The sequence below is a fragment of the Aythya ferina genome (assembly GCF_964211825.1).
Source record: "Aythya ferina genome assembly, chromosome: 26".
Taxonomy (NCBI): domain Eukaryota; kingdom Metazoa; phylum Chordata; class Aves; order Anseriformes; family Anatidae; genus Aythya; species Aythya ferina.
The window spans coordinates 4386698-4408467 of record NC_140324.1 but is presented as its reverse complement, the minus strand read 5'-3'; the positions used below and the strand labels follow the sequence as shown (position 1 = coordinate 4408467).

The 21770-nt window shown below is 40.0% G+C and overlaps 2 protein-coding genes across 14 annotated transcripts in view; both read right to left on the bottom strand.

Moving 5' to 3' along the window:
- Positions 1-827: 827 nt before the first annotated feature.
- USE1 (unconventional SNARE in the ER 1) lies at positions 828-6337 on the bottom strand. Of its 3 annotated transcripts, XM_084498822.1 has the most exons (8): positions 6137-6337; positions 5860-5909; positions 5284-5362; positions 4623-4775; positions 4372-4390; positions 3782-3812; positions 3379-3541; positions 828-2884 (listed from the first exon to the last, which is right to left on the bottom strand). In XM_084498822.1, the coding sequence occupies exons 1-8, from the start codon at positions 6236-6238 to the stop codon at positions 2702-2704; spliced, it is 780 nt and encodes a 259-aa protein (XP_084354948.1). In that variant the 5' UTR covers positions 6239-6337; the 3' UTR covers positions 828-2701. The 3 variants fall into 3 exon arrangements, with proteins under 3 accessions (XP_084354948.1, XP_084354949.1, XP_084354950.1); XM_084498823.1 differs by lacking the exon at positions 4372-4390 and having other exon boundaries at positions 4613-4775; XM_084498824.1 differs by lacking the exons at positions 3782-3812; positions 4372-4390 and having other exon boundaries at positions 3379-3578; positions 4628-4775.
- Positions 6338-6883: 546 nt separating this feature from the next.
- MYO9B (myosin IXB) overlaps positions 6884-21770 on the bottom strand; it is a 45424-nt gene continuing 30537 nt past the window's right edge. For 8 of the 11 annotated variants that reach the window (XM_084498388.1, XM_084498384.1, XM_084498393.1 and 5 more), the window contains 24 exons: positions 21456-21536; positions 21165-21275; positions 20505-20627; positions 19860-20009; positions 19579-19745; positions 18259-19209; positions 17695-17761; positions 17203-17333; positions 16426-16583; positions 16110-16300; positions 15582-15680; positions 14895-15071; positions 14360-14401; positions 13649-13760; positions 13145-13215; positions 12479-12671; positions 12064-12192; positions 11340-11445; positions 10817-10948; positions 9593-9716; positions 9072-9119; positions 8445-8584; positions 7937-8064; positions 6884-7795 (listed from right to left, as the gene is read on the bottom strand). In XM_084498388.1, coding sequence (XP_084354514.1) covers positions 7350-7795; positions 7937-8064; positions 8445-8584; positions 9072-9119; positions 9593-9716; positions 10817-10948; positions 11340-11445; positions 12064-12192; positions 12479-12671; positions 13145-13215; positions 13649-13760; positions 14360-14401; positions 14895-15071; positions 15582-15680; positions 16110-16300; positions 16426-16583; positions 17203-17333; positions 17695-17761; positions 18259-19209; positions 19579-19745; positions 19860-20009; positions 20505-20627; positions 21165-21275; positions 21456-21536 — 4077 coding nt within the window. In that variant the 3' untranslated portion in view covers positions 6884-7349. Of the gene's footprint in view, positions 7796-7924; positions 8065-8444; positions 8585-9071; positions 9120-9592; positions 9717-10816; positions 10949-11339; positions 11446-12063; positions 12193-12478; positions 12672-13144; positions 13216-13648; positions 13761-14359; positions 14402-14894; positions 15072-15581; positions 15681-16109; positions 16301-16425; positions 16584-17202; positions 17334-17694; positions 17762-18258; positions 19210-19578; positions 19746-19859; positions 20010-20504; positions 20628-21164; positions 21276-21455; positions 21537-21770 lie in introns of all 11 variants that reach the window. The other 3 variants (XM_084498391.1, XM_084498394.1, XM_084498386.1) reach the window with 2 other exon arrangements.

Below are 21770 nucleotides of genomic sequence, written 5' to 3'. Positions count from 1 at the left end.
CCAGCCCTATGCCCGATAAACATCTCTCCATTTGGATTTCCCAAGCTTTTGGGAAAGTTAGGCAATTCTCACTTCACAATGTTTGCAACCCTCTGCAAGCCATTTCTATATATAACATTATCCTGTGAGAAGCACATCTGAGCCCCATGCTATGAAACTGAGCTGAGGTCTGAAGTCACAGATCATACAACCACCACCCATACGTTAGTCAAAAATAAAAAACTATCACTCCATCTACAAAACGTCGCAAAGCCATGAGTGATTGTTTGTTCTAAATACTGCTGGCACAGATCTTCAAAGTGTTTTTGAATTACTATAATTACTAAATGAACTTCAGAAAAGCAAAGGCTGCAACTGCCAATTGACAAAGCAGTCATTGTGTGCAGGCAGATTGCTGGCCACTGAGGCAATTAATCCGTTTGGTTTGCCAGTGCAGAAGGTAACATTCTTCCACTGGGTCAGAGGTAACCAGCAGCTCAGTGCAGTGCTGGAGGCCCTGCGCTCAATGGTCATGCGAGATAGCACAAAAGGTGTCAGTAGCTATGGAATTCAATCTCCATTCCCCCAGTTTATCCATCAAAATAACAAACACCTATGAAATGTCAGTGGTCTAAAGTTAAATATATCTCTTTCTGATTTTCTAACATGCTTCTTTGTACAGGAATTGCTGCTGACTTGGAAGGCTAAATGTTTCCTGGGGGCTATCACTGGTAATTCCCTTTCAGCTCAGCTCTTTTCAAATGAACTGCTAATTTAGAAGTGCTAAAAAGTTACGTGGTCAGTAGCAAAATTCAGCTTTAAACTTGTCTGTAATGAAGCACCACATCTTTCGCAAGCTGGAAAAAAACGGTTTATTTCAAGTATTAAAGGGGAAATGTTATAGACAATGATGAAGGATTAATGGTGTATCATTCCACTATCTCACACAAAAAAATTCCAGTTGTGCATTCAACCTCTGCTGTAAAAGAACAGCTCAGCACTGAAATGCCTGCAGGCAAAGTAGTAAACAATTAGAATTCAAAAATAGTTTGGTGACCCAGCACTCACTAACGAAGCACAGTGAAAAGTCAAACATTTCCCAGAAGTTTTTTATGAACTATAAAGTACAAATGTCCATAAATGGATTGCTACAACTATAAATTTCTATTAAGTTCAAGGTAAGTAATAGGCTTCTGGAATGGAATCAGCATTACCACATAGATGAGCAGCTAAAGTGAAAAGCTGTACTTTGCTGTATAATCACTCATTTGGTAATTATAAATATCTGGCATAATAAATTTGAAGCATGCTGTTAAATGAACAAAAATACTTTCCCTAAAATTGTTAATTGTCTTCATTAACTCAATGTTTTTGAAAGAAGCAAAGAGCAATTCTGAAACAGTGTGTCCCCTATACTGGGATACATTCAAAGAAGCAGCTGAACTTTCCTAAGAACTCAGCTGTGACAAACACAGCTTTTCCTTCACCTTCCTTTTGCCTAGGGCTGCTGTGATGACCAAACAGAAAAGCATAAAATACCCCATCTAGTGGTTATAGACAGCAATCGAAATGGCAAAGGAAGATTTTGGAGTAACAGGCTTGCTTTCTCAATATGAAACACTGTAAAAACGAAAACACCAACATTTTACAGATTGATGCTCCAGGTTTGCTTCTAACTTATCACAAGCTCCTGAAAATTGCTCTTAAACTGATACAGGAAACCTTTCCTGCAGGCTCTAATTTTTTCCAGTATTAAGTTTTCAAAATACTGTCTCTAGTTTATTTCAATCTTTATTTCCTTGTAGTAAGCTCTTAAAAAATACTACAACTGAGAAAAAAACTCTCGACCAGAAGAATTTGTCTCAAATGGTAGTGGCTGTTCCTTTTTTCTTTTATTTCTGTCTTGAAGATACCAGCCTCCCTTGCCTTCCTCTTACAGTGAAAAAATATTTGTACAGGTGAGGCCTATACCATACGGAGAGTACTGTGTGTACTGTTCTACGGTGCCAGGGTCACAATGTTTTCTTGATGCAAGAGCATCAACATAACTGCCACTGAGCGAGAACATTTGTGCATACAAAAAGGGGAGCAAACATTGCGACTGCATGCAAATTCAACCCTTCTTCTAAACTGAAGACGACTGCAAAAACAAACATTGATCTGGGAAGAAGGTGAGCCTGAGAATAATTTTACCTGTCGACACTCTCTGAATCCAAGCCAGGCTAGCAACTCAATAGCAGCGTTCTTTTCCTACACCCTACAGCTGTATATGTACACAACCTCGTAATTAAATATCCTGTTGGCAGCAAGATCCTAGTTCAGTACAGTAAAGCTGTAAAAAAAAAATTTAAGACTTCAACTAAGCGTTATTTATATTCCTATTGAGTAAATGCCTTTTACAGGAATCATAACGATTGCCACAACCACATTAAAAAGAGAAGACTATCTATCTGAAACTTGTTCAGAGCTCAGTGTAAACTGCTATCTTTATCTCTGTTCTTTCCTCAGTAGGCACTATCAACTAATTAGAAAAAGGAACCAAGTATCCAAACACAGAAAATGCTCCCCGTGGTTTCACTGAATGCACTGACTGCACAAGAAAGGTGCAAGGGTAGGCCTTGGACAGCCTCCTTCAGGATGTGACAGGTGGTAAGAATTGATTACTGACAGTTACCACACCATTCGAGCCTTTCAACTATGCTTGTGGCAGTTTTTTACAAAATCATTTTAGTTTTGGGAAAATTCTGATAAAGAGAATCATACTGATGAATATAAAACAAACTACAATTAACATTATCCATAATAGCCAGTTGACTGATTTCTTTGCATGCTGTTCGAGGCGGTCGGATTCATCCTTGAGCTTCTCAAAGTTCTGGTCTGCCATCCTGAGAGAATGCGATAGTGTCTGGGAGGCAAAGAGAACAAATGGTGTATCAGCTGACGTACACAGGCAATAAAATGCACTAAGCTTGCCCAGGATTTAGATGAAATGCTGCTGGCAAACCTGAATGGTGAGAACTCTTATCATGTGGGGATGACTGTACTACCTGTGACTGAGTTGTAAAAACAAGGTCCTTAACAAATGGATTTAATTTACTTTAAATTGTTCCGGTTTTCAAAGTCAAGTACCAGCAGTTCCAAATATGATATCATTTACGGAAGCTTACCAGCTCCTGCAGTCAAAACCCTTTCAGTTTCAGGCATTCCAATTTGAAAGTTCTCACCACTGCTTCTTACAACACAGAAAAGGTTCAGTTACACTACAGAAGCAGACATACTGCCTGCGAATCTCCCCACTCTAATCTAATCTGGAAGCAAGTTACAGCTATTGTTTTTACTATAGCTGCAGTTTAACCTTCTAGGTTGCAAAAATGAGTTTAGCACCATAATGTGCGCTACCTGGTTATCTTGTTTTATCACATTCTGTGCAGCCAGAGTGTTGTTCTTGAGACTGCGAGCCAAACTTAGCATTTCTTCAGCTAACTTCTCCTGCATGTCCTGGTGGTGCTGTAACACAGCATCCAGCTCAATTGCTGACTGCTTCTCATCAGACACAAGGCCTCTGCAAGAGCACAAGGAAAAACAGATTGGAATTTGTACTTTCTTGTGGGTTGTTCTCCCAGTGTTTCCCCAGACTCCGCAACTCTGACAAGACAACAAGAACACGTAAATCAGATGGTCATTATATTTAGGTTTCTACCAACAGGCACTTCACCCAAACAGCAGTGTGTCTGTGATTTAAAAGTCATTGGCAAAGCAGTTCCCAAAGCACCAAGTATCAGAATGAGAAATTTTGACTTACTTCCGCTTCCTTACGTTAAACTCTTCAGAATCTGGAAAACAAGTAAAATTTGTGTTTTGGCATACTATAAAATCCCATGTAATCATCGGGTGAAGAAACAAGTTATCTGTGAGGGATTTTCAGATGTTCAAAGATTTAATCCCACTTGACCCTCTATGCCAGGGAATATGGATTTCAAATGCCTACCTGCTTTCCACAGGGAAAAGAGAACTCATAAGATCACACGTTTGGTTGAGAGAGGAAAAAAAACACAGATGAATCATATCCCTGAGGGCATGGTTTAAGCCTGTGTGTTCTTTTTCTTGGTGTTCTCTTTCAGGACACGTTAGATTGGCCTAGTTCCAGCCACTGTAACAGTAGCTATGGAAACCACAAATTAATTCCTACCGGTTCCCTAGATGAATAACATGGCTGTATGTTTCAGAGGAATTAAACACCACCTACTCTGAGCTGCTATGGTCATGTGATTTATGTAGACCAGAAGAGAACAGGGGCAACAGTAAACATAAACTGTTCTTTCTAATGCTACAATTCTCTCCCTGTAAGACTCAGGTCAACTAAAGTTAGAGAGAACAAGAGATTAAACTTACCACTGATAGCCAAGGGATCCTAGAAAGCAGAAAGAGAAACAAAACACAGATTACAGTGGGCAAGTGAAAATGCTTGTAATGTATTCAAAGACCTCCAGGGGCAGCACAGTGCCTGTGCCCGAACCTAAAAAAAAAAATAGTGACTCCCCACCCAGCCTAGGACACACTGGAGGCACAGCCACCAAAGGCAGCTGAATGCAACAAGAAAATCTATGAACTGGCAGGAAAGAAGCAGCAGCACCAAAACATACTGTACCAAGCAGCTCACTCCTCATCTTGCCTGTGCAACGAGCTTTTGTCTGCAGATGAACCGTTTTGGTAGCTGGGGTTCTCTCTTTGGTCGTTGTAGGTGTACGCCCAGGGGCCAAGAACTGATTTGCCAGTGCCTTTTCAGTTGATGAACTCTATAATTAAGAAGAAACAACGAAAAAAAGTCACAAACATCACATCCTGCAGTGTGAGGCCACCTGGATATGCGACCAACATACTGAGGAAGCATTTCCACAGCTGCTTCACACAAAACAGTGAAGTCAATGTGAACAACAGCACTGACAGTATCAGCTTATTGGCATTTCGTAGCTCTCCAGATCCACACAGTACTGTACAAGAGGAATGAGGCCTAACAAACAGTACCTGCCCCTAGATTTCACATCAGAGAAGCAGGGAAAATATTGGCAAGATGCATTCTATGTTTTTTGAAAAGTCAGAAAGAAGTTTCAGGATTCATACAATACCACCTTTTAACAAAATACAATATATTAATTCATATTTTATCAGGGACTACCTGATCAGATCTTAAACAAGTGTTATTTTGAGACATAAGATGAAAAGAAACATAGAAACAAGGCAACAAGGAACAAATAGGTGGATAATACTTCTAAAGTCTTTTCAAGCTGAACTAATATATCTTACCAATTTTTCAGCTTCTAAAAGTCCCTTTAGAAAGTCCACTTTGCGAGAGTATTCATTCAGCAGTTCTGGGGCAGGCTTACTATTGGAATTAAAAAAAAACAAACAACAATGAACCAATGATAATCAGTAAGCCTCAGTGTTTTCTATTACTTAGGATAACTTTTCAAATTAAACAAAACAGCACGTGGTTCTTCAAAGAATAAATAGCCCCAAGCTGGGAACACTCCTACAACCCCCTACGAGTCACCTTTTCCAAGGCACTGTGGATGCTGCTGGCTCAAGCCCACAGCACACCCAGAGGTGCATGGACACAGTGTGAGACTGAGACCTGATAATCTTTGAGGTATGTTCCAATCCTTCTATGATTCTACAAAGGAAATGTCTGCAACCACGACAGAGCTGCACAGCTCCTTGTGGTGCTGGGTTGTGCCTGCTGTCCACACACAGTTTCCCCTTAACAGAGAGGTATCTCCACAGGGAAGTGTACATATTCCTGGTGCTTGGGGGCTATGTTTGGCTTATAGGTAACAGACTGCTGGCAATACCGGTCACTCAGGTCTTCAAAGTGCATCTCACCTGGACTGCTTCTTCAGCTCTCGGAGCATGTCTTCAAGAGCAGCCACGTACTGCGGAGAAAAAGTTTTTTAATCGTCAGCAATAATGAGATACATTCTGCCTGGCAGAGGCTGCAACACGGCTAAGAGGAAGGCTTAAGTTTTAATGCTATAAAACACCCGCTACCTCAGCTTATTTCGAGTATTACTGCGGGACGAGGGGCTCCCGGGCCGCCCACTTTTCCCGGCCGGCCTCGTCCCGCGGCTCGCTGCCCCTGGACGGCCGGGCTGCGCCTCACCTTCTCCAGCCGCCACTCCTCGGGGTCTCGCCGCTCCGCCGCCAGCGCCTCGCAGCGGCTCAAGAGCCGCATCAGGTTCAGCTCCAGCCGCGTCGCCGCCATGGCGGACCGGGGCCACCGGAAAGCGCCTCAGCGCCGCTCCCCGGAAGGCGGGCGCCATCTTAGGGCGGGGCGGGAGGAGGCGCCATTTTAAGGCGGGGCGCGGGGCGGGGCGGCAAGTTGGAGAGATCTCTGCATGTTTTTATTAATAAAAAATCCCACATCTAAACCAAAAAATGTTCCCCACGCAACCACACAAGCCCCTGCTGCCCGGACCTAGTAGGGTGGCATCGAGACAGCGTCCACGGTAGTGCTTTTCCCTCACTACTCTGACCTTTGAGAAGCAGCACCCAGCATCACGGACTTCAGACCAATTCCACAACTCTGTGTATGGCGCTCTGCTTTAAAGCCTTTTATGCGTTACTGCGCTTTGCCCTGAGGGATTTCACCACACAGATACGAATTGTGAGGGGCTGAGTTATCTGCACAGCATAAGCTCTATGCTGGACTGTGAATTTGGCTCAAAGGGCACCAAAACACTTCATGATGACACCAGTTTTGCCATTTGTACTTCCCCTGTGTGGAGAGCTTTCCCCAATATGATTTGAAGTGCTAAGAAAAAGCAATTCAAAGCAGTGGCTTCCCATCTAAGAATTTGTTCACTAAGCAAGGCAGGTACCAGCAAAAGAACAATGATAAACTAACACGTATTTTTAAAAAGTGCAATGTATTAATAAACATTTTTATACATTTTGGTCTCCGTTAAGGCTATTACAACATTAACCGTTTTGTAAACCACACAAAGTTGTCATAAAAACATAAAAAATTTAAGGCAACACACATTGACGCAAAGTCACTGTTGGTCCCATTAGAGTCCATTGTAAGGCAAATGGAAAAAGGCACGGCAGCAGAATCAGGGGACATTATTTTTTTTCCTGTACACTCAATCCATGTATCTGACTCAACATAAGTTTTACGTTCTACTTCCTTGCAGGGTTTTAATTTAAAGTGAAGCATATTTATTTTAAACAACCTTGCTTAACCCTTACAGTACTGCATGTTTCCAGGCTGTCTCCCCAGCAGCCACTTAAAAGAACACGAAAAGTCCACAGACTCCAAAGGGTTAAAAACAAAGCTGCAGTCAACTTTTGAAAATCCAGACAGCTTAAGTATTTCATTCATCTGTACAGGGAATGTGGGAGTAAGGGTCCGAAAACCTCCGTTTTACTTTTGCTGTTGGTTCATATTCGTTCAAAAGTTCCTGAGCATGGGCCACGGCAGACCCTTGTGCAATGTATACAGAGTGGATTTTATCAGTTCGCCTTGCTGGCTGCTCCCTTCGTTTCACCACTATTTGAGACTCTTCATTAGCTGAAATCCGTCCCTGAGATTCTGTACATTTGAAAATCCCAGGAGGAAGCTTTATATTTGCTGTTGGCATCACTGGAGTTCGACGGGGCACTTTAATCTTGGACAGCGTTAAAGATAATCTGCGTCTTGAAGCCAGGGATGCAGAGGAAGAGCTTGAATAGGTTTGCAAAAGAGAAGGCACTTTGCAAATGTCTTTGGCAGGCATAGTGGAGCTCTGAGCACGGCAATGTAATCCAGAAAGTGTAATTCCTTTAAAGAAAAAATACACTGAAAGCATAAAAATGTAATTCGATATAAGCAGCTGTGACCAGACAACATCTGGTCACCTGGCTGGCTGTATGCAGTGAAATATGAAGAATAAAAAAAAGCACACACTACCTTAATACTGACCTTCGGTATCCATCCGTCCTGTTCTCTCGTCTAGCAGGCTCTCTGTGCTTGCTGAGGTCTCAGAGTCTACATTTTCCTCATCAGAGCCTCGCTGATCAAGCTCAGGTAACCGGTAAGTTATATCTTCCCTACATCAAAAGAGAGACCATAGCACTCTAGAAATAATGTCTCTGATAGTTAAATTTTTTTTTTAAAATTTAAGCAGTACGTATTTCAGAGGTAAACCATCCTGAATAGAGTCGTTAAATAATAATTTTCTTGTCTAGTCCTTTACATTTTCCTTTTCACCTTCATAAAGGCCTATATAACATAATTAACTAGATCATTCAGAGACATGGTTTAATGGGTGACGTTGGTGGCAGAAGATGGTTGGACCAGAAGATCTTGAAGGTCTCTTCCAACCTTAATGATTCTATGAGAATAGTATACTGCTTTGCTGTCTGTATTAACTCCAACTGCAAAAGGGCATGACCTACAGAGATGGAGGGTTTTCAAAGCTGTTACTTACTTTTCTTCTTTTATTGACTGTAAGCGATCAATGAGAATCTCCTTTTCTCGGTTATCAGCTTCAGAAACCTCCTCTTCTTCATTCAGTGAGTCCAGTTCTGAGTTGCTACTGTCATTTCCTTTGACCTGTGGGCTTTTACTCTGCAAGGCAGTTTTATGAATTGGTCATAAGAAGCTACCCAAGTCCTGACTGTCTGCTAGTTCCAAGGTGGAAGACAAATGAGTAGGACAAATGAAAGGCTCATGGAATTGAAGAGCTGTTAGTTACTCATACAAGTGTTTCAAAAGGTAATAGTTTTTCTATTCACCTGATTTCTGTGTGTTACCTTTTTTGAAGCATAGTAGTTTGATTTGCCAAACTAACCTTGCTTTTAGCAGTTAATCATAAGCCAAATTATTACATCCAATACAAGTTACATTCAGAATGCCTATAAAATACCAGAGCCAAGGCAGAATGGGTCAGCAGCACTGCATGCAGTCATGGGAGAAAGTTGGACCAACACATGCAATCTCCATTGTTCAAGAGTTTTTTAAAACCAAGTTACAACACATGTAGAAAGTTTAGTCATGCAATAGTACCATAAGAAAAAAAAAAAACATGCACTCTGAACATAGGCAATGTACATACCAGCATCCCCTCATAAGGGGAAGAAAACCCAAGTTTTACAGGCCAGAGCTAGAGAGAGATAAAGACCAAATTCACTATAATGTGACTTCTGAGCAGTCAGAGGTGGTGGTGGTATTTGCTTTTTTGAAACAGTACAATAAAAATAAAGCATATTTGCCCTAATAGAATGCAGCATACTTTTTGTCCACTCCATCTCTGGAGTGAAGGAACTCCTCTGCCATGCAACAGACTCTGCAATCTTAATTCTATTGATTTAATTATATGGAAATAGATTTAGACCACTCTAAGAACAGACCCCCACTCCCACATCCTTTAATTATCAGACTCCAGTACAGCTGTGTATTTAGCAGCCACCTACAGTTTTGGGCAAATGCAAATCCCTTTTCTTCTCTTCTCACAATTAGTCTTTGACTTACCAAAGAGGGTGGACAGGAAAAATAAGCAGCACATCCCCTCCCAAAGAACTAGTGGGATGCTTTCTGCTGGATGGTGTGGTTCTGTGGTTTATTTCAAAAACTTACCGTATTCTGCCGAAGCAATGAGAGTCGTCGAAAAGCAATGCTTTCAGCTGCTTCCAGCTGATTTATTTCATCCATTTTTATCTTGTACTTCCTTATCTGTTCCTTTATCAGCATCTCTACACACCTGGACAAAAGGGAAAGAGTTTATTGAGCAGTCTCATGCTATAAAAGCTCTGGGGACAACCATGGTGGGATGAGATGCCTCTCCTGTCTTGGGGATGTTTCTCACACACAGTCTGCAATCAGGCTCTCCCAGTGGTGCTTTACAAGGGGCAGCACCGCATGATAGCAGGATGAAGAGTCCACCCACCACAGCAAGCAAAACAGGACACAGAGCGTTGCACGTAACAGCACATGCTCTTCCTGGAATAACTAGAATGCTGACTCCACACAACAGTGGCAAGTAAGCAGCCATAGTGATGTCTGTAAACTGCTTCAATTTTCTCTGCATGATTTCCCTGTGCTGGTACAGATTCTAAGATACAAAATGATCCTGCAGCTGCCTTTTTCCACCTCTAAGCCCCTATAGGTAAGTTACAAAAAGCTGTAATTTTCCACACTGTTTTCATTGGAGGCCAGATATGCAGTGAGTCTTCAGAGAGCCAGAGCTGCTAGAGGGTGAGGAGAACAAAAAGGATCAAGGCCAGAACCTTCTTCAATTCAATGAAAACTTAGAAGGGGGTTTCCAAGTATGCAGGAGTCAGTTTATACAAGTCATAACAAACAGTAGGGTATCTCAGCAAGATGTATATGCTTAGCGTACAGTCCCTGACAAAATATTATGCTGACGTAAGATAGAAACCTAATTTATAAGACTTATACATCAGTGAATTTAAAGTCCTGGAAAAAATTAGTTGGAACATTTTCTAACATGAGTATCTGATATAAACACAGATTATGAAAGTTAAGACTGAACCACAGTTCCTCATGTTTTTGTCAGTTAGAAGAGTTATGCTACACTGAAGTTTTGTCTCTTTCATAATACTAGGCAAATAACTAATCCTATTACCAAACATCCTATTTTATTCTTTGTAAATTTGAGACAGTTGGAAGGACTCAGACAAAGACATACAAATCGTCAGCACTAGCAGAGCCAGTATACAGTAACTTAGAATCCTCAGTTTCTCAGCTTGATATGAATAAAGTTGTAACAAACTCAGGTGTCAGTAGTAGCCTTTCACCATATTTTGAAGGCCTACTTTGCAGCAGACTGCTAAAACTTACATGGTTGTTTTTGAAACATCTTTCATGCTGGTTAAAGGGTCTGAGGTATCAGGACAACGCAAGAGGCACGGAGCAAAAACAATGGCCAAGGCATTGGGTGACATACGGTTGACATCTTCTATCAGAGCCACTCTGAAATGCAATGTTTAGAAAAAAAATTAAGCAAAACTTGCTAGAATATCAGCCATCTGGTCAAACTTTGCCAGAGTTTGCTAGTTCCCTAATACAGATATAAGGCGGCTCCTCGGGTACTGAGTACATACAACAGTACAAATAAGTGTTTTTAAATTGATGTCACACCTACTAAATAGAGAAGGTCTCATGCATAAGAAAAAGGAACAGAAAGCCACTAAGGTTAAGCATGTGTCTGTTTTTAAGCAGAACTATCAACTTCAATTCTTTCATTTTTAAACCAGCAATACAACCTCTACACCAACACACTCAAGGGGGCTAGGCTTTTAGAAGGCTAAGAACTCAAACGAGTCACATGGAGTTTTCCAACTGAAATAATTAAACTCATTACTTGACTAGATGGAAGATGAGTCGTTCCAAGGTGTTGTGATTTGCTTGTGGAAGCTGTTCAAGGACGCTGTAAATGGCACAGAGTTGCTCCTGTTTTTCTGGTAGTTCTGCACAAGGGGAGAAAGCACAAAATTTTAATTGCTGTGCAACACTAGTGGAAAAGAGCCAAGCGCCTTCTGATACCGTCTCAAACATTCTGCAATAGATAAGAGTTAAATTTCTTAGATATCATTTCACTTACTAATTGGCGTAACTGAATGTTAAAATAGCCATGATGGCACTGCAATTTACCTACTTTTTCAGATGCTGTTGTTATTGTTAGCAATCATGAGATGATGCACCATGATCTCCAACAATATTGAAGATGCCTTACTGCCACTGAAGGTAAATGAATCTAAGGGAGGCCTATCTAGATCTAGTCCAGAACATCAAGGAGAACAAAAAAAACTAAGAATCTTGCTGTTTTTTGAAAAAGAGATTGTATAGTGACATTCAGCTACAAAAAAGGGAATTCTGAAGCAAGGGCATGTAAGCTAGAGGACAAATGCCCTGAAAAATCCCCCCCCCTTTTTTTTTTTTCAAACATGAAACGTTTAAAATCATTGCTGTAAATCAACTGGAAGAAAGCTGTTCAGCCAACAAGAGCATCTTAGAGATTATTTTACGAAATAAATACTGAGATAAAGGAAAAAAAGAACATTGCTTCAGGCATTTCTATAACCTACCTACAGCACGAAGAAAATCATTGTACTGTGCCGAGGTCATTAGCGGATCCGGTAATTCCCGAAGCCATTGCTTAAGGATGCCCGTAATAGTGTGAATAGGGTAATTCTCCAGTTTCACTGAGTTTGGATCTGAAAAGAAATGTCTTTATTTAATGTAGTTCGTTTCTCTGATGTATACAATGGGCAACTGAGTGGTAACTCCGACAGAAAAAAAAAAGAAAAAGCCTGCTGATAGGCACTTATATGTTAGAGTAGCTTTTGCCAGACAGAAAAAGGAATATAAATTCTATGTTGAAAATATGCCCACCAAAAAGCTGTTTTTAAAACACTTAAGTGGCAGATGCTTTCAGAATAGAAAAGAATTAAAGAGAAAACTGGCATGCAAGGAAGTCAAGCGTGGACAACATTGCCAGACCTGCTTGCAACAACTGCTTCAGCTCCTTCATGCGATTCGCCGATCCTGATTTCCTGTAAATGCCTTCTGTGTAGAGGCCATGCATCTCCACATACTCCAGCAACTTCTCCATGACAACGGGGACTGAATTTCTCTCACTGGTCAGAGAACTCACACATACTCCAAAGTGACGTGGTTCTGTATCCTGTTCATTCTGGAATTGATGCAGATCGAGCACTGTGAATGCCTGTTCCCAAAGCTACAGAACTCTATTATTTCACGTTATAATTAACCTACGTGTCCAGAAAGCAAAAGCTGAATGCTTTATTCTATCTTCCTACAAGCTTTAGTAAGGAAATATACCTTAGGATCAAAGGCAAGCAGTAAAGAAACCGTATGGTACACTGATGTATTTTTTATTTTAAACAGTTTGCCTAACACAGCACACACTCTAAAGGAGTTGTTTAGAAATTAGCTCAATTATCACCTTTTAAGAAGAACGTTCCATTTCTACAACTGCTGGGCCTGGCTTTGACTATATGCAAACATAGAAAGGAACTTAACTTTTATTAAAAAGTTTATTCAGTTTCTGGACATCTGATTTTTATTTGCTGAGCAATAAAGACAGTATTTTGCATGCATCACCTGCGGTATCATGGTATAGCACTCCAGATCTGTAGTTCTTACCTTTTTCCCACAGGATGTACAGCTGCTCTGGATTTTGGACATGCACTTCTTGTGACAAATCAACTTGCAAACTGCAGAGAATAACAATTGTTACAAACATTCCAAATCATATTATAGTGCTAAGTACCTTGTTTTATTCTCTTATTATATAACCTGCACATAATGCTCAGTAAGACTCAATCTGTATTGGCCAAAGTTATAAGGAAACTATGCTTTCATAGAATCATTTAGGTTGCAAAAAACCTTCAGCATCATCAAGTCCAACCATCAACCCAACCTGCTGAGTCCAATAACTAAACCACGTCCCTTAGTTCCATGCCCACACCTCTCTTACATACCTCTGGAGACAGGGACTCCACCACTTCTCAGGGCAGCCTGTTCTAATGCTTGACCACCCTCTGTGAAGAAATTCTTCCCAATATCCAATCTAAACTTCCCCTGGTGCAACCTGAGACTGCTGATTTTGTAAAGCACGTGGTAAGAATGAGGTTCTTTTCCACTTACCACTGCAGAGACAGGCCTTTTCCATGGGCCAGATGTAGGATGAGCAGTGTTCACATGACTGCCGAATGCTCACTTGGTAGTTTGTGAATACATGGCCATTATGTTCTTCAATCTGGTGGGAGATAAGGAAACTAATGAAAACATCCCTGCTTCCTCCCCCCTGCTTTTTTTTTTTTTTTTTAATTTAAACAAAGCAAACAAAACAAAACAAACAAACAAAAAACCCAAACCTACATACCCTATCTTAGATTTTCTACTTTTCTTTTTGCAAATACAGCTGATGGCTTTGACCTTGAAACCAAATTTAACCCTAGCCTAAGGAAGCTGGGTTTGCTGGGTCATTTTGTAACTGACCTCCTGCCTTTGTTAAAGTTCAGCAGCACAATACTTTATCCAACTGCTAAAATATTAATAACAAACTATAGCTAGCTTTATACACGTACAGTTCCATGACTGAGAAAGATGCTATGGACAATCAAGATGCTAGAGTACCACTGATCCCTGCATAAGCAAGATCTTTGATTTTTGGAAACACTTTCAGAATTTTTAAGAGTTTTATACTGTGTCATCCTTTCATATACGAGTTAAGTGATTTATACAGCAAAGAGAAACAGAACTTTTGTACAAACGTCAAGCTCTTTAAAGAGTGTTTCCACTGTGTTCTTTCAGTACAGCTGAGGACTCAGAACATCGAAAAAGAGAAGTACTTACTGAACGATCTTGTTTTCGTTTCTTCTTCTGGGCTTTGGTTTGCTGCAGTGAAGTACAGAACTGATGTTAGCCTTTGAAATCCAGAAATTTCATTCCCTTTTTTCCCTATTCAGTTTACCAGATTCCACTCCACCTCCAGGTATTAGACACCGCACTGCAGCTTCAACTTGTATGAGGCTTGCCTGAGCTCATGCTGACTGTGAACTTCCTAAAAGTCAGTTGAGCTCATAGCCTGATGACAAGGCAATTTCACCTCCAAAATCTTCAGAGAACACTTAAGTTTTCACCAAATAAAATGCAAGAACATTTTAATATTTTGAAAATATTAAGAGCAAGTCAAATAACGAACAGCTCCATAATAATGTATCAGCATTCAAAATTTGTAATGCATATGATTTGTGTATGGAAAACATTTCCCAAATAATGAAGGATGAAGTCATCGAAAAGCTTTCTGAGGTAACACAGGTTCCTTACCCAAGGACAGTAACATTGTTTATAGTCATCCCACAAGTCAGTTGCAGAGTGGGTTTTATACCTTGGGCTGTTCAGATTCCTCTTTTTTCGCATATCCTCTGATGAATTCATCCAGAAGGGATTGGAAAAGATTCAAAACCAGCTTGACTTCTTTCTCTTCCCTTTTTTTGGCCAGATTTGTAACTAGAAGCTGGTAATTTTCCACCAGATCCTTGTAGCCAACATGGATTTGCCCATTCTACAGATGAAAAAAATATTACTCAGAAGATAGCCTTTACAGATACTGTTGATACAGTTACAGATTTTTAAGTGTTCAAGTTCAGAGGTGAGAAAGTCTACTTATGATTAAAGTAAAGTATAACAGCCCACGACAGAAACAAATTAGCATACTTCCCTACTACACTGTAGAAGGGCACTACTTGGCTGAGACAAGGCTGAGTTGGAAGAATATTGGAAAAGGTGTTGGCAACTCTCTTTGGTGATTAAATACAGCAACGTGAAGAGGCTGAGGACAGCAAAACCCAGGCATTCTAAAAATAAGTTACACCTGAATGAACAAGAGGAAAACTAAACAGTCTGCTTAAGACTACATCAAAACTGTCATATTCTTTTCTCAAGTTTAACATTCAGCTTTGAATTCTGTGCTAAGAATTGCTTTGTTACAGAGTAGTAGGTAAAACATTTAAACAGTATCCTCGATTAATTTATTAACTACCAATTTTTCACTTTACTGAGATTTACTACTTACAGGAGCAGAGTACATGGTCTTGATATTTCCTCTAAATTTCTCTGTGGCTTCAAAAAACAAACATTCAACACCAGACTTCTGGGAGCGCAAGTCATTGATCTGAAACACAAATATACCTGCATCAAGATTCATTACCTTAACACTGTTTTGTTCTTGTTTTACAGTTACCAGGCTGAATCATTTATGATTTATTCCAGTTACCTAAAACATCATTTCCTAATGCACTGTGATGATACAAAAATAGGAGTTAGGCTCTGAAGAACTCTCTACCTCCTTACAAGGAAGTTTGCAAACAAACAAAGGATTAACAAATGTCACCTGGATTTATTGTAATATAAAAAATGCAAAGGCTCAAAGGAAGGAATGGGAAGAATGAATTGAACAGACTCAATTCATTTAGGCTACCAAATCAATTCCCCTTTGCTTTAAATCATAACAGAATCTTGCACCTAGAAAAGTAATTGTAAAAAAATTCCACACGAACGATGAGCACAGACCTGAATTTTATCACAGTTGAGTGCATTTTACCTTGTTTAGAAGGAACTCATCAAGATGTTTCAGTTCATTGGCATTTGCAATCTCACGGACCATGGAAGCTCGCCAATTCTGAGACACACTTGAGATCTTGCTGATCTTAATAGTACGGTTCTTCTTTGTTTTACTGCTCTCCTTCACATGGCGCTCCCCTGCCTGGAGACGACTCGGCTGTCCAGAAGAAGCTGAGAAAGAAATTTTTATTCTAAGGCAAGAGAACTGAATTCTACGGTACTTGTTCTCTCAGTACGCATGCAAAACATTACAGAAAAGATATTAGCAAGATGGGGATCAAATCAAAGAAAATCACCTTCCGAAACCTTCTGTGATCCTCCTGTTTCTGGAAACAGGATACAAGATGTAAGAGAGAGTCCGTCACCTTCATCAATCACATCAGGATACTCCTTTGGAATTTTCTTGTCTGGCTTTTTCCCCAAAAGTCTACGCAATGGACTTTTGAAAGCAGACCTGAACATAAAGCAAATGCAACCTTGTCACAACAGAAATTATTTCACAATAGAAATAACCTCTCTTGTGGATATTTACTCTAAGGCCAACCTACAGAAAAACTGAGCAGTAGAAAAGACAGTCTGAAAGCACATCTGGACATTATGATGTTTACTAGAACACTACTTTCTATATACATAGACTCAATAAATCCAAGACACCATTTCTGTCTCAAGGAAGTTCCCTGAGTTGCAGAATGCAAGAAGCTAGGAGAGTAGGCCAAAGGAAACAGACAATGAGTTTACTGTGTTCTTAAGCTTTTCCCCGGTGTCTTATTCCTAAATTGAGACGACAGTGCACTACCTGGACCTTTGATCTGAGTCTGTATGTTGCTTAAGTTAAAAAGAACTTGTTCAAAGACAAGTGTTATGCAAGAAGCAGAGAATCTGTTCCTCAGCAGTGTCAGATATCACATGTCAACATGAAGATCAAGTCAGCCAGCAACACAGCCACTCGTGTAGCTGATGTAAATACATCTCTCCACAGGCATGCTCTTGAGATGCACAATTCAAGTGCCAGGGGTAAGCTGCCTTTTTTCATTTTCTTAAGGATAGCCCATAGTCACACCCAGAGTACATACTTGGCATCTATTTGCTGACTTGCTGGCTGCATGGGAACAGCTGAATCTGTGGTAGGTAAGAGGTCACTGGGCTTCTTTTGCAAAGGAGATTTCTTGTTGCCTTTTTCTTCTTCTATCGTATCTGGTGATTGCTACAGTAGAGAGAAGAAGAAAGTCTAAACTACAAAATGATTGAAAGAGATTCTATAAGTGGTTTTAAAAAACAGAATGGTAGAAAAAGTTTGCCATTGCAAAATAAAACGCTTCAGTTAATAGATATTAGCTTACTAAAACAAGATCCAAGCATATTTTATGCTTTAAGAGTCTACTTGTTAAAAATTAAGTTTTTGAATTGTCCATTTGCTAGTGAGATTCTTTTACATAGATATCAAGCTAAATATCAACTTGAAAGGAATCGAGGCATATAGAACACACTATAGTAAATTATTGACAAATCTTTAAACTTCATAAATGAGGATAATTAAACATAAGTATGCATGATGGCAACAGTACCTGACTCATAGCAACAGACTGGGCCAACGTTGAGAGATCATTTAATGAAGATGAAGTCCCCTTCTTTCTGCAATGTTACAAGATTAGCTTCAGAACATGTGTTTTATTGAAGCCTGTAGCCTAATACTTATCAGATTTTACATAACCCCTACAACGTTATCTCTGAGAAAGAATCCTTACAAATGCTTGCAACTCACTTTTAAATGCAAAAATAAAGAAAAAGGGTATGTCAGATTTCCTGTCATAACAGAATGATCATGCTTACAAACTGTTTCTAGTGGACAAAATAGACATACAAATAAACTCCATACACTAATTCAACTGAAGCTCTGACTCTCTATCTCAATTTGTCAAGGCAGGCTTTGTATCTTTTGTTAGCTTCTGAAAACGTTCTACCCACACAGACTCAACTACAGAACTGGGGACTGGGGATGAAGCAGCACTTGTTCCTTGCTCTGTTTTCTCCCATAACATAGCCAGATGTACTGGATCATCAGTTCTCCACCTATTCTGAAATATCGCTGTTTCCTGAAAAAGTCAAAATAACTTGGAAGCTGCCCTTACGCCAACGGATCCTGAGGAGACTGATCTGCACGTGTTCTTCCATCCAAAGACTGGCTCAGCATGTCATTCTGCCCAGCATCAGACTGTCTCTTTCCTTTCCACTTTTCTCTCTTGTACTTCAGTTTGCCTGGGTCATCCACGTATCTCTGGATATTGGAAGAAGTAGGGCTATCCAGATCTTTGGTTGCCTTCTGAGCAAGACGTTTATTTTTATCTGCCCAACCTTCAGTTGGAGTTTGAGAGCTCCCAGTAGCAGAAAATGTGTTTTCAAGGTTCAGTGCAAGATTTGTTGGCCTTTCAGGACAGCTTTGGCTGCCTTTTAACAGGTTATTTTGGTTCCTTTCTGCTTCCACTCTATCAACTGTCTTATCTACTTTTCCTACTTCTGATGCAAGTGGTTGCTCAGGAATAGAACTACTTTCTTTTATCTCGCTTGAGGGTGATGTGTCCAAAATGGCTTTTTCTTCATTTGGACTCTTTTCTTCCACACTACTTCCTTGAAGGACAGCATCTTGTTCTGTGGATATTTTTGGCTCTGGAACAGTTTCCAGGGCCTCTTCAGAAGAGGTTTGTTCGTCATGGCACGTTAAAGCTGCTCCTTCAAAGGAAAGCAGGACATGCTTATTTTGTAACTCATTATGTTCCAGCCCCCTCTGCCGGCGGAATTCACGTTTCTCCCGGCTGTTCGTTACTTTCTCAGAGCCCTCTGTCACGTTCTTCTGAGGTAACGTGGCTTTTTCAGATGAGCTCAGGTTTTCAGCTTGCTCATTTGGAGCTTCGTCTTTGCCCCCAACAGCTTCTTCTGGCTCTGACTCATGTTTCACAGGCAATTGATCTGTTGCTGGTTCATTGCCTTCGTCCTTGCTCATATCATTCTCTCTGTCTAGAGCTTCATGCATTTTTCTCTGTTCTTCTTCAGCTTTTTGCTTTTCTATAGCCATTTTCTGAAATCTGTTAAGATGAAAATACATGTAGTTTAATGCACAGAAGTCAAGAAAAATACCCACCAGTTTAAACAGAGCCTAAAAAACAATATAGACTCCAAGTACAAATATATTTTCACAGTATGACAGCATGGAGGACTGGTTATTAGCACTCACATGCATCAATGCAGCTCAGCTGAATAATTCTCATGTACTACGGACTTAACCAGGTTCCACATACCACTAGCCATTTGATCCTGACTGCAGGATCACATGGTAAACAACTAGACAGTTATTACCAGGTCAAGTATCACACACAACTGCACTTGGAGACATAGTCATATAATTAAGAGGTTAAAACACATGTTTTTATGTCATTCTGCTCCTCTTTCTTTACCTCTTACGCTGAAGATGCCCTCTCACCATGGCTTGCATGAGACAAATTCTCTTCCTCTGCTGAAGGTAATATTTGTGCTCTCTGTATCTTCGCCATACTGACTGAATATAAACAGCAGCATTATTCCTTTGCAGTGACCTCCTAACACAGCGGGAACGCCAGCAAGCCTAAGAAGGGATATTTCTGAAGTGAAGGAGGAGCACACCAAGGTGGGGAATGTTACTTGGGGTGGGGAGTTTGTTTCTTTTTAGGAAAAAGAGATTGACAATTCTCAAAGATACCTGTAAAACAATTGCTGCTTGCCGTGTTCGGAGAAAGCGTCTCCTTTCTAAAACCATCCTGAGCCAGCTCTGAAGAAGAATGATTTTCCTGATCACTTCTTTGTGTAGTGTTTCCTGTAGTATCTGCCGTTCAGCCTCTTTCATAAAAACCTGCTCAGTTAAAGAAAAGCTCATCAACAAACAGCTAAGGTGTATTTCTGCAAGTTAAAAAATGAGAATGACTTAACTACTGAAGCAAACCTTAGCAGTTGACAGCAATTAGCACTTGCAAAAGTCTGTTTTTTTCTTTTTAAAGAAATCTCAGTGTTAGGACTGTAATATATAAACATGTACTTGCAGTATTCAAATCAGAGAACCCTTCTAAAATGAAAACATCACCCTTTTTGACAAATACTAATAGCAACAATTTTCTAAAACTGATGTCTTTAAAATACAAAATTGTGTGCTATATTGTTTGAAAGACAGATTGGCATCAAAACCAAGGACAATATATAATAAATAACTACTAACATCTGTGTCAACATTTACAACAGTTACAAATACATAACTTAAACATGAACCACAGAAAAGAACACTTGTAAATGAACTGCACTGAATACAGTGTACATAAGCATTTCTTATTTGATTATGGGAAGTTTCACAGACCTTGGTCTTCCCTATTTGACAGTAGTTTTTATCCAGTTGTAGTTTATTCAAATAAGCAAAAATGTCTTCCTTAGAGGCCCTGGCATTTTTGGGAAGTAGCACCTGAAACTGATCTATGAATTCCTGTGAAATACAGAGACAGCAAAGGATCAGAGTTAGAAGTCAATTCACAAGTTTAGAGTTTCAACTAGATTTCTACAATTAAGCTAAGACATCTGAGCTATAGGGATATGAAAATAATTATTTATCATTCCAAATTGAGCTTTTTTTCCCCTCATCTTGTAAAATGCAGGCTTCGTGCAGTCTCCAACTAAAGGTAAAGATCACCTATACATGATCTATAAAGCTACAAGCACGAAGTATTCTATAGAAAACTAATTAACGTATGGAGACAATGAGCAGCACTGATTGCTTATACATGCAACACAAGACTGGGAATGCTTTCCTTCATGAAGCCAATAAAACAACATACTGGCAGATGACTCACACAATAGTTTAGACTACATCTTGTCATCATGTAGCTCTGTCAAAACTATAATGAATTTTTACAGTTCACCCCAAGCTTCTCATGAACAGACACAAAAGACTGAGTCAATGCATGTTTTTCCAACAGCAGCCAATATTTCTGAAAGCACAATCCACTTCCAGTTCCTCACATACCTGGAACGTATACTTGGCACTGTAGCCAGATCTTCTGATTCGCACGGTTTCAAGCATGCCAGTGTACCTTAACTGTTGAAGCACCAAGCTTTCATCAAAAAGCATCTCTTTCTGAAAAAGAACATAAGTCAACAGCTAAAAAATGCCTACTTCTGTTCAGTAGAAACAGTAAACAATGGTTACCTTTCACCTTTACACAAAGTAACAGTGAACAAGTCAGAAGAGATATACAGGGTTAGAAGACCTGGGTGCACAGCACTTACATCAGCTCAATTCTTAGGGCAGTCTTACCTTCTCAGCATTGGAGCGGATACAACGGATGAAGAACGGCTCAGCCTTCCCCAGTGTCTCCAGTAATTTATTAAGTGAAGTCTGAAATGAAATATTCAAAAGTATTTTTCCTCTGTATGTCAGCATTTCAATTTACACTTGACAACGATACAGCTCCTTCCTCAGAAATAAGTTTTTTTCAGGTCCAATAGCTATACAAATCCTAATTCATCCAATATGGAAGTTCTTACATACTGCACAGGGGATCTGTGCACTTGTTTTTACCTTTCCCAGGATAATGAAAAGTGCATTAATGCCTATTCTGTTAAAGTAGCC

Coding starts and splice junctions, on each gene's coding strand:
- USE1 (XM_084498822.1), bottom strand. CDS start 6,238: ATGGCGGCGACGCGGCTGGAGCTGAACCTGATGCGGCTCTTGAGCCGC. Junction 5,363..5,859: donor GAGCTGAAGAAGCAGTCCAG/GTGAGATGCACT, acceptor TAATTCCAATAG/TAAGCCTGCCCCAGAACTGC. Junction 2,885..3,378: donor TGATAAAACAAGATAACCAG/GTAGCGCACATT, acceptor TTTGCCTCCCAG/ACACTATCGCATTCTCTCAG.